The sequence below is a fragment of the Marmota monax genome, unplaced genomic scaffold (genome assembly GCF_021218885.2).
Source record: "Marmota monax isolate L192 unplaced genomic scaffold, Marmota_monax_Labrador192_F-V1.1 WCK01_AAM20220418_F8-fsc00148, whole genome shotgun sequence".
Lineage (NCBI taxonomy): Eukaryota > Metazoa > Chordata > Mammalia > Rodentia > Sciuridae > Marmota > Marmota monax.
Window position 1 is genome coordinate 2,036,980 of NW_026693034.1, and position 12,387 is coordinate 2,049,366.

Here is a 12,387-nt window from a genome sequence, read left to right on the forward strand (position 1 = left end):
ACTGTGAGGTGGGGAAGGGACTAGCACCTAGTGTGGGGGAAAGTTCCAGCCCCCAATCTTTCTTCTCTAACAATAACCCACTGGATGTGTTTTGGGGTGCCTTATTAGAGTCCTGTGAATGGAAGTTTAGGCCCTTCACTTGGCCTTTGCAATATGGGTAGAGGTGAGGCAATAGTTTTTATATAGTGTTTGGCTGTGCTTGGTGGTGTTTTATGTGATGGTTATTTGGGTGCAGCCTTAGAAGGAGATACAGGAGAGGTCCAGGAAAATAAAGATGATTATATTCACAGCCCCTGGGATACAGGAGGCATGGCATGCCACACAGGGCCATGTGGGAAAAATACCAGGGTGGTTAAGAGGAATAAAGACAGGAATGAGGGAAAATCATTAGGCCAAAGCCCTCATTGAGGTTTCCAAGTAAGGCAAGGCAGGGCAGGGTGAACAGTTTGCATTGGCTAGTTTTAATAGTTGGGTTAGGTGCAGAGCCATAGATGGGTGGTCCTTAGTTGCCTGGGATCTGATCCTGGGATGATTAATGAACAGGAATAATGATTCCTGAGGTGTACAGACCAGACAGAGGAGGATGGCTCTGGGTTGTTAATTTGCATAGCAATGGCATGCTCCTGGCTGAGCCCTTTCTAGTCTTTTAAGAGTTGGAAGGGATAGTCTCTTCCCCAAACAGAAAAGTTTTTAAAGGTATCAAAACACTGTCATTTACAGAAAAAATACACATGTGTACACACAAAGGCCAGAGTAGAATAATATTTCTAAAGTTGTCTTATAAAGCAGGGCTGCCCTTTTCCTTGTCCTTGGCTGGCAAGAGAGCAGGAAAGCTTTCTTTGGGGTTTGCTTTGTGCATTTGGTTGCTTACTTCTTCAGCTCCAAGTCTGTAATATCTGAAGCACAATGAAAATCAGGGAACTACTGCCATTGAGTCCTGAGGTCCCTAGTGTATCTGTCTTTTTTCCCCACTAACTTTCACAGCCTTTTTATGTTTGTTGTATGTAAATATTCAGAGTTTTGTTTGTTTGTTTATTGTTGTTGTATATGGCAGGAAGAGCAGAGAAAACTATCCTTATGCCATCGTCCCAAAAGAGGAACTGTCACTTTCATTTGTGATGGATGTGGGCATCATCATTTTTCTTTTACTACTTGAAAGATGTTACTGCAGTGTCTTCTAGCCCATGTGGCTTCTGACAAAAAGTCTGTTGTTACACTTTTCCCTTTGTTTCTTTATATATAATGTTTTTATTTTTTAGCTGCTTTTAATATTTCTATCACTTAAACAGTTTGAGTGATCGTTTTGTAGGTTTCTTCATGTTTCTTCTGCTTGGGGTTTGTTGAGGTTCTTAGTTCTGTGCTTTCACTGTTTCCATCACATCTGAACAACTTCTGGTCATTTTTAAAAACTTATTTTTATACTTCACAGAATAACATTTTTGGTGTAAAGTTCTTTGATTTTTTTTTTTTTTTTTGTTGTTGTTCAAGGGATTGAACCCAGGGGTGCTTAACCACTGAGCCACACACCCCCATCCTCTTTATTTTTTTATTTTGAGATAGGACCTGGCTAAGTTGCTGAAGCTGGCTTTAAACTTGCAATCCTCCTGCTTTAGCCTTCTGAGTTGCTGGCATTGTAGGTGTGCATCACCATGCCCAGCCAAGTTCTTTGAATTTTACCACATGTAGGTTCATGTAAGCCATGACCTCACCTCAGTCAGAATACAAAATCATTCCATCACTCTGAATACCTCCCTGTGCTTTCTTTCCCTTTGTAGATAATTATTTTTTGACATTTGTTCTGTCTCTTCACCTTCAGATGCCAGTCATACATATATTATGGACAGCTTGAAATTGTTCACAGCTCACTGGCACACCTACCTTTTTGTTACTATTACTGTTTTTGCTCTGTGTGTCATAATGAATGTCTTCCAGTTCACTAATGTTTTCTTCTTTCTGTAATGTCTAATCAGTTATTAATCCCCTCTGGTATATATTTTACCTCATAGTCTACTGTTCAGGTATATTTGGATCTACTTATATGCTTCTCTTTAATGTGCTCTTGCATTTTTCACTTCCTTGCACATCTTAATATCTTATTGTTTTCTGATTCTGTATTCTATATCATATTTGGAGTCTTTTTTTCCTTCTCCCTTACTGCTGGTCATTCCTGCATCTTTATATGCCCTATACTCTTTGATTGAATGACAGACATTATGAATTTTATATTGGGTACTGGATTTTGTTTATTCCTGTATATATTTTTGAACTTTGTTGTGGGACATAGTTTATTGGAAATAGTTTGTTTCTTTCAAGACTTTTAAGCTTTAATTATATATATTATTGGAAGATTTAGGCAGAACTTCTCAACCTTGGTACTATTGACGTTGGGTCAGGTAATTCTTTGCTGTGTGAGGTTATCTTGTGCTGTGTAGGATGTTTACTAACATACCTGCCTCTATCCACTATATGCTGGTTAGCACCACTTAGCGTGAAACAAGAATCATTTTCTACATTTTTTTTAAAAGTTAAAAAAAGGAAGAAGAAAATGCAGTAGAGACCACCATATGTGACCAAGAAAGCCAAAATATGTATATAGAGATTTCTTAACCCTGCTGTGAGAAACATTCTTTTACCAGTTTAGACAAATGGTAGTATAAGAAAAAAAATCCTTGTTTTTCCAGTACAAGTTTCAAAACTTGAAAGGGTATGATTTGGGTCTGATTATATGTCTGACCTTGGGCAAATTTTTAACTCTGAGCCATTTTTCCTCTCTCATAAAATACAGCCAATGTATACTTATTGCTTTGATTTGTTAGAGAATTAAATGAAAATGAATTAAAATAACCCAATGTACACACAGTAGCTGTTACTGATATTTCATCTCAGAAGTGTGCCCCTTATTTGTAGTTTCCTATATAGTCTTATTTTACTAATATGGAGGATTAACATTTCTCTTTCAGGTCATGCAGAAGGATTTTGCATGATGTGTACAATGCAAGCGCATATTACCCAGGCACTCAGCAATCCTGGGGATGTAATTAAACCAATGTTTGTCATCAATGAGATGCGGCGTAAGTATTAATTATTATAGTTTATATCAGTGTTTTTTAGCTAGTTAGCTAGTTATTTGTCTTTTCTGCTTTTTCTTTTCTTTTTTAGATGGATTCTTATTTCCTGGGCTGGCTTTGAACTTCTGGGGGCTCAAGTGATCCTCCTACCTCAGGCTCAAGAGTAGCTGGGACTATAGGCGTGTACCACAATGCCTGACTTTTAGCTAGTCTTCATGGCCTAAGATTAAAAAAAAAAAAAAAAGGTTCCTGGAGTATTAGAAAACAGACACGTATTTTTATCATACATGGCAGTGTCTTATTTTAATAACAAATTTTGGGTTAAACATTTACTATGTGTTTGTTACTGCTTATTATACTATGTAAACATTTTTTGTTTTATTTTTTTTGATACTGGGGATCAGACCCAGGGGAACTTTACCACTGATCTACATTCCCCAGTCCCTACTTTTTTTTGAAATAGTGTCTTACTAAATTGCTGAGGCTAGCCTTAAACTTGTGATCCTCCTGCCTCAGCCTCCTGAGTAGCTGGAATTACAGGCACGAATTATTATGCCTGGATTGTATAAATTAGTTTGAAATATTAATGCAAAATATAATAAGCGTTCAGTTTAATATAAGCAAATTTTAAATTGTTTAAAACTCAATTTGTTTAAAATTATTACCTTTTTCCTGAGGCTTTTTTCTTCCAGATAGTTGGAATACTCTTGATATTATCCCACAGGTTTCTTTAATTTTAATTAGTTTTAATTTGGTGGATAAATAATACATTGTACTTAGTGACAGGAGTTGTCAAAATTAAGGAAATTAGACTCAAAGAAAAATTTAGACTACTCAGTGTAACAAATTTATGGATACACTTCACTCTTTTCCACTTAATTTTAAAATTTTAAATAGGTTGAATGAAATTTTCTTCTGTACTTTCTACGTGCTTTTTGTAGTAAACTTTATATTCATTTTTTTAATTTTCTTTTTTAGTTGTAGATGGACATAATATCTGTTTTATTTTTAATTTTTAATATTTATTTTTTAGTTGTAGTTGTCAATCCTTTATTTTATAATTTGTTTTTATGTGGTGCTGAGGATCGAATCCAGGGCCTCACCCGCGCTAAGCAAGTGCTGTACCGCTGAGCCACAACCACAGCCCCTGTTTTGTTTATTTTTATGTGGTGTTGAGGATCAAACTCAGTGCCTTACATGTGCTACGCAAGCACTCTACCACTGTGTCACAATCCCAGCCCATATTCATTTTTAATATATATTCATTTTATTTAACCAAGTAGTAATAAAAACTGAGTGAAAATTTTAAGAAACCTACTAATTTTTAATCTGGTATCTAACTGGGTAATTATAAGGGTGCATAAGTATATAGTGAGAAACTATAATCCTTTCTCCTAAAAAGCTGCTGAAGATTTAATTGGTTCTTAGCATTATTGACAGGCCAGAACAAACAGTGCAGAAATCTTTAAAACATCGTTGGATATTGGCAGAATTTTAGCCAGCTCAGGTTTTGATTGTTTGTACCTTTACTTATTTATTTTTTAATTTTTTATTTTTTGGGGTACCGAGGATTGAACTCAGAGATACTTAACCATTGAGCCACATTCCCAGCCCTATTTTGTATTTTATTTAGAGACAGAGTTTCACTGAGTTACTTAGTTAGTGCCTTGCTTTTGCTGAGGCTGGCTTTGAACTCTCAACCTCCTGCCTCAGCCTCCCGAGCAGCTGGGATTACAGGTTTGTGCCACCGCACCCGGCCCTGTATTTATTTTTATACATAAATTTGTAGTAGGCATGAATGATATTTTAAACATAGTCTTTAAGAAAATATCACTGCTCTTGGCTGGAGCGGTGGTGCATGCCTATAATCCAAGTGACTCGGGAGGCTAAGATAGAAGAATCACAAGTTTGAGACCAGCCTCAGCAACTTAGCAAGGTCATAGTAAAACCCTGTCTCAAAATAAAAAATGAAAAGTCCTGGGGCTATAGCTTAGTGGTAAAGTCCCTCTGATTTAATCCCCAATGTAAAAACAAAAAACAAAAACAACAACCAAAAAAACCCAATAAAAATCCCCCTCATTGTGTTTATGTTCTGTATGTATACATATATCCATAAAGCACATCACAGTTGAATCAAGAAATTGCCATTTTTATAAGTCAAAATTGGTGGAATATTAGCAAATTTCATGATTTGAGGTAATATATGTTTATGCACATTCATACATGTAAAATTCAATATATAATATTTCATTGTGATTTCTTAATTTGTGTTGTTTTTATTTTTAAAATAATTTGGTATTACAACTGCTTAGTGAGAAGTAGGACTAAAATATTACTGTGCAACTGAAAATATAATTTGTTCTATTGGTCATTGGATAGAATTGAGAGTAGTTGGATATTTATGTTTTTCATGGATTCTCTTTTGGAGATCTAATGCCATATTTAAAATTGTGTGCATCAACATAATACTTTAGACAAACTTTTGAGGAAATATGGCCAATGTTGATTTTATTTAAGTGTAATTTTATTGACTTGATAAAGGCAGAAGCTCTGGGGCTGGGATTGTGGCTTAGTGGTAGAGCTCTTGCCTCGCATGCGTGAGGCACTGGGTTCAATAATCAGCACCACATAAAAATAAATAAATAAAATAAAATAAAGATATTGTGTCCATCTACAACTAAAAAAAAAATGTATTTAAAAAAAAAAAAAGAAGCTCTGGACTCTTAAGAAACTGCATCCCCTGTTGGATCTCAGTGACAGTATGTGGTCCTGGCTGTTATCAAGGCAGCTTGTGTTAGTGTTGCTTCCTCATTAAGTAATTATTCAGGGATTTTTCTAATAAATATAAGATATAACTTTTTGTGGTATAGCCTAGGGATATAATATATAATGATATAAAGCCTCATCTTTACTTAAATTTTATAGGTATAGCTAGGCACTTTCGTTTTGGAAACCAAGAAGATGCCCATGAATTTCTTCAGTATACTGTTGATGCTATGCAAAAAGCATGTTTGAATGGGAGCAATAAGTAAGTCAAATAAAACATCAGTCGTTGCTATGTTTTGTGTCCCTGGCTTATCAGAATTTAGTTTTGCCTTTTATGTTGAAATCTGTTACAACATAAAAATCTGTTATACAGATCTGTTTACTTTACCTTTTGACTTTCCCCTGCCTCTTCCCGACCTGATTTGCATTATTTTAAAATTATTGTAATTTAGAAAGGTACTTGTTATAACAGTTTTAATTTGTTCAATTATAAGTGTCAGAAAATGAATGTTGGCCTTGCCATAGTTTAATTTCTGGGTAATGGTGCACCTTAGCAGATCTAAAATTACCTGCTTCTCCTGGTTGTTTCTAACATTTTCTTTGTTGACCTCTAGACTCACAATGTGTCTGTGTTTCCTGCCTCTTTCTCTCTCTCTGGTCAGTTATGAATTCTTATAGCTTTGTCCTAAAACCTAAATGCAGACATGAAGGAAGACTGAGGAGACAAATAGAAAACAGTCATAACCCACCTGCTCTTGCCCACATACACCTAGTACATTTCCCTTTGCATGCTGATCTAGGCCTTCATGTCATTCTTCTGGTGCAGGGTCACAAACCTGCTGAGAGTATCTTCTTTGTTGCAAGGCCAAATTCCTGCCTGGATTTCAAAGTCCCTTCATAATATAGCTCCTTCTGTCCTCATCCCCAAACCCTCACTGTATCTGTCAGGCAAGGGCTAGTTTTTGGCTGCCACATATCTTGAGGTCTTTTGTGTGTGTGTGTGTGTGTGTATGGTGGTGGGTTGGGGGTCTTTTTGAATCTTGTTCCTTTATAGATGTATATGCTTTTAAAATCTAGTCATAGGGTAATTTTTGCATAATTCTTCTATCATGTCACTTTTTAACTATTTTTCAGATTAGACAGACATACCCAGGCTACCACACTTGTTTGTCAGATATTTGGAGGATACCTAAGATCTAGAGGTAAACTTTTGTTTGAAAGTTGATAAAGTGATACATGCATGTGTTTTTAAAAATGCAGACAGTAGGAAAGGGCTAATGATGTAGATCTCCTAGCCAGCCCTGACTCCAATCTCCCTGACCTAATGGCAACCCTGTGCCAGTTGGTAGTTTAGCCTTCTGGTAATTTCTTAAGGGTGAACAAACTGGGAGCATGTATGATACTTTCATTTTTCTCTAAGTATTATAGATCTTATATTTTAGCACAAATAATTCTTAACAAAATCTTTCACAATTTCAGTAGTATTTCATTAATTTTGTTCTATTGATCGATATTTATGTTTCTATTTTGTTATTACATCAGTGTATCATTGAACATTCATGCACACATGCCTTTGTGTTTATGTAAAAGTATATATAGGATAAATTCTTAAAATTAGCATTTTTTAGGTCATAGGGTGTATTTTAATTTCTATTATTGGCATGTTGTCATTCTAAGAGGTTTTTACCAGTTTATATTCCAACAAGTAGTGTATAAGGGGCCAGATTCATGACCTTTCACCTATACTGTGTGTAATATTAACTTAGTTTTTTCCCCCCAATCTAATAGAGTAAAAATTTTACTGGTTTAATTCTTTTATTTTGAAATAATATTTATATTCTGTCATTTCATAGTTGGTACTGATGTGATGAATACCCTTTGCTTATCTTTTGCATTTTATTTTTGTTTCAGTCAAGTGTTTAAATTGCAAGGGCGTTTCAGATACCTTTGATCCATATCTTGACATAACATTGGAGATAAAGGTAAATTGAATAATTATTTAAAAAAAATACTATTAGTATTTACTTTGGACACAATCACCTTATTTATTTATTTATATATTTATTTATCTGCTTGTTTATTTATTTATTTATGTGTATGTGGTGCTGAGGATTGAAACCAGCGCCTTGCTCGCGCTAGGCGAGCACTCTACCGCTGAGCCACAACCTCAGTCCCTGATTAATTATTTTGATGGTTAAGTTTAAAGTCTTTTTATTACCTTTTGACTTTTCACTTAAGAAATCTTATAAAATCAAATTTTGATCCCTGTATTAGCCAAACTTAGATGTTTATTATTATTATTTTTTAAATATTTATTTTTTTAGTTGTAGTTGGATACAATACCTTTGTTTTATTTATTTTTATATGGTGCTGAGGATCGAACCCAGGGCCTTGCATGTGCTAGGCGAGCGCTCTACCACTGAGCCACAAGCCCAGTCCAGATGTTTATTATTTTTTAGAAACTGTTTTGCTTCTTGCATTTTAACTCCTATTTTTTTTTATTGAGTTTCCATTTTTCTGATTACAGATGTGTAATACATGTTAATGATAAAAAGAAGCTTTGCAGACATATGTAAAACCTTGCTTTCATAATTAGTTCTTTAGTAGTTTGATATATACCCTGCTCCAGAATAGATGACTTCCTTTTCATAGAAGTGGGATTATGACTTAGTCTGTTTTTCCACTTGCTATTTTTATTTAATTCTGCTTGGAGACCTTCCACATCAGTGTGTTCTTTGGGCAGTTTTGTGGTGGTCCAGTAAGAGGATATACCGTAATTCACCTATCTGGTTCCTTGATGTTTTCTACTTTTATGCTATTCTAAATAAAGCTGTGGTGAGCAACCTCTTTACTTATTTTTGTTTAATCTGTATTTTTAATGGAAGGAGAAATAATTTGGTGTGAAGATGTGGATATCACCGTAAAAAAACATCTTTTACATAAAAATTCATATTTGTTTTTCTGTGTGAGTCTTTTGCTCACATGTTCTCTTTTCCTCCCCCTCCTTCCTGCTCTTGTTTTTCAACCTGTGGTAGTGTGTAGTGATATGGTCTTTATGCTTTTTTCTTCCAGGCTGCTCAAAGTGTTAATAAGGCATTGGAGCAGTTTGTGAAACCAGAACAGCTGGATGGTGAAAACTCCTACAAGTGCAGCAAGTATGATGGGTGGTAACTTTTTTAGTTCTTGTTGCTGGCTGTTACAGTGCGGGTGGCAGGGAGACTTGGCTTGAAAGAATTTGGTGCATTCAAATGGCTCACTAAGCTGCCTTAAGCTTTTTTGTTGTTATTAATACTTTTAGTAGTAGATGGATGGACACAATACCTTTATTTTATTTATTTTTATGTGATGCTGAGGATCACAGTGATGAGAACCTAGTGCCTCACGCATGCTAGGCAAGCACTCTACCCCTGAGCCAACATCCCAGCCCCCTGTCTTAAGCTTTTTTCCTTCTAATTTTTTCTTTTTGTTTTCTTTTTTAAAAAATATTTATTTTTTTAGAAGCAGTTGGACATAATACCTCAATTTTCTTGTTTACTTATTTATTTATTTTAAAATTTTTTGTTATTAATTAATTTATTTATTATGTGATGCTGAGGATTGAACCCAGGGCCTTGCACGTGCTAGACAGGCGCTCTACCGCTGAACCACAATCCCAGCCCCTTTATTTTAGTTTTCAGTGGACCTTTATTTTATTTATTTGTTTATATATGGTGCTGAGAATCGAACCCAGTGCCTCTCACATGCTAGGCAGGTGCTCTACCCACTAGAGCTATAACCCTAGCCCTGCCTTAAGCTTTTAATGCCATCTGGAGAGATGCTGTTTCCCTGTCCACTAGAGGCCAGAACATGGAATGTATAATGTTTCCACTCTTTCAAGATGTGCAGCTTTGTGCCTTTGGAGGACTGGCACCTTACTCTAGGGCCAGTTGGATGGGAGAAAGCAAGCTAATATCATCCATACTCCACACATTAGTGTCTTCTCCCAGGACCTCACAGCATGGGATAACAGTTTGTCAAGCAGCATTTTCATTGACTTTCCTGTTAGAAAAAGGTTGAGAATAGGGTGGGGGTCACTTACTCTCAGAAGAGCTAAGGATCTCTTTCTCTTTTATCAGTACCCAGAGTGTGGGGTAATGTCTAATTTAGATTATTCAGTAATATATTTGTCCAGGCAGTAAAAAGAGCCTATTTTAAGAAGGCCCTGTTTTCATATGTTTTAAGTAGATTTCTACTTTATAGTCAGGTAATATAGGAAATCTTTTTTTCATTATATATTTATTATGGGGGTGGGGAGAGAAGGCTCCCTTATTGCCAATACTATGGCACTTTCTCCTGTTTTAAATTTCTAGTCTTTTATTTTTTTCCTTTTATATCTAGACAAAATATTTTATTTATTTTGTGTGGTGCTGAGGATTGAATCCAGTGTCTCACGTGTGCCAGGCAAGCACTCTACTACTGAACCACAACCCAGCTCCTTTTATATCTGGATAGGGTTTGCTATCTGCTGTAACAGAACTATGCGAGCTTAAAAAAAAATGTTTTTTTTTGGGGGGTGGTACTGGGTATTAAACCCAGGATGCTCAGCCACTAAGATACATCCACAACCCTTTTTATTTTGGGACAGGCTCTTGTTAAGTTGCAGAGGCTGGTCTTGAACTTGCCATCCTCCTGCCTCAGCCTCCTGAGTTGCCAGGATTATAGTTGTACACCATTGTCCTGGTTCTTATTAGCTTTTAAGTTTTTATAAGTTTTTTATTATTATCATTTTTTCAGTGCTGGGGGCTGCATCCCAGGGCCTCATTCATGCTAGGCAAGTGCTCCATTATTGAGCAATACCCCCAGCCTGAGTTAACCTATTGGTAGTCTACATGGCTTGGTATTTTGGCATTGTCCTATTTTTCCTTCCTTCATGCTTTTAGGCAGTTTGGTATTTTTAATTTAATATTTTCACTATTGATTTAAGGTGCTGGTGTTTCTCATCTTAGTATCCTTATTTTGGAATCTTCATTTAGGATGTTGTAGAAAAATAACTAAGGAAAGACTAAAACACTGGAAAAATTCATATTTTTTTAATCGTTTGTTTCTGTGTGTTTCAAGGTGTAAAAAGATGGTTCCAGCTTCAAAAAGGTTCACTATACATAGATCTTCTAATGTTCTTACACTTTCTCTGAAACGCTTTGCAAATTTTACTGGTGGAAAAATTGCTAAGGTATGTTAATAATCTTTTATGTGAAACCTTACAAAGCTTACGTGTTAGTAACTATTAAAGGTTATAAATGACTTAAGTGAATAATCATTAGATCAATTTTCTGAGTTCTTCCAGCATTTGGTAGCTGGGGAAAAAAAGAAAGAAAAAAAAAAGATCAAATAATTGTGCCAGTAGTTTGGACTATGTGCTTATGAGTGTGTGTGTTTTAGTGTACGCTTCAGCTGGCTGGACTTTCTAGTGATAAAATTGGTAACTGTTATCTGCATTTGGGCTTCATAGTCAGTTCTTTGGTATCCATGGTAATGAGGGGATGCAGGGACAGCTTGTATAATTTGAAATCCAAAGAGATGTCCCTGTCTTAGTTCATTTTCTTGTTTATTTTCTGATTTTTTCAGTACACTGAATTTTCCTGTTTTCTTCCCACTTACTGAAATTTGAATATGGTAAAAAAAATTCAACAGCATGCAAGAAAAATAAATAATATATTCCAAAATTATTTTTATTTAAAATAAAAATAAGTTGTGATTAATGTCCAGAGTTGTCATTTTGTTATTGTCTGGTAGATTTGATGGATTCACAGAACGTGGATCTTCCTTGATTCTTCCTTGTTGAAGGGAAATAAAAGACAGAGAGGCTGCCTTCAATGCTCTTAGGTTCAGGTGTTTTCTAGGTTAATTGTGTCCTTTGAAAAGGTGGCTAAATGCATTGGGGTTTTGCTGTAACATCACAGCATGCAGTATCCTTTGAGTCTTCTTCCAGGACACTCTAAATGTTCTGCACTTGAATATATGGATGGTGTGTTTCTTTAGAAATGACATTCTGTTTTCCTGTTCTCATTTCTGTTTAGGATGTGAAATATCCTGAATATCTTGATATTCGTCCATACATGTCTCAACCAAATGGAGAACCAATTATTTATGTTCTGTATGCAGTGCTGGTGCACACTGGTTTTAATTGCCACGCTGGCCATTACTTCTGTTACATAAAAGTAAGTTGTATGGATTTTGCTAATAGTCAGTTATTTCACATATGTACCAAAAGATAGCTCTAATGTTCTTGGGAGTAAAAAGTAGAACTTAAATGGTTAATCTGTGAAACTTAGGTTAACCTGTTGTTCTTTAATGTCTCTTGACTGTGTTTCTTGTGAATATAACTAATCTCTCTATTGACTCTTTTGCAGGCTAGTAATGGCCTCTGGTATCAAATGAATGATTCCATTGTATCTACCAGTGATATTAGATCGGTACTCAGCCAACAAGCTTATGTGCTCTTTTATATCAGGTATTGTCATGAAAACAAGTTGTTAAATTTTTTGTTCCACCATTTCTTTCCTCTCATCAACAT

At 35.5% G+C, this 12,387-nt stretch overlaps 1 protein-coding gene across 5 annotated transcripts in view; it reads left to right on the plus strand.

Moving 5' to 3' along the window:
• Positions 1–12,387, plus strand: part of Usp42 (ubiquitin specific peptidase 42) — a 47,800-nt gene that overhangs the window by 21,007 nt on the left and 14,406 nt on the right. For all 5 annotated transcript variants that reach the window (XM_046453647.2, XM_046453649.2, XM_046453648.2 and 2 more), the window contains 8 exons: positions 2,961–3,071; positions 5,994–6,096; positions 6,969–7,036; positions 7,746–7,816; positions 8,907–8,989; positions 10,932–11,043; positions 11,891–12,031; positions 12,224–12,324. In XM_046453647.2, the coding sequence (XP_046309603.1) occupies positions 2,961–3,071; positions 5,994–6,096; positions 6,969–7,036; positions 7,746–7,816; positions 8,907–8,989; positions 10,932–11,043; positions 11,891–12,031; positions 12,224–12,324 (790 nt within the window). The remainder of the gene's footprint in view (positions 1–2,960; positions 3,072–5,993; positions 6,097–6,968; positions 7,037–7,745; positions 7,817–8,906; positions 8,990–10,931; positions 11,044–11,890; positions 12,032–12,223; positions 12,325–12,387) is intronic.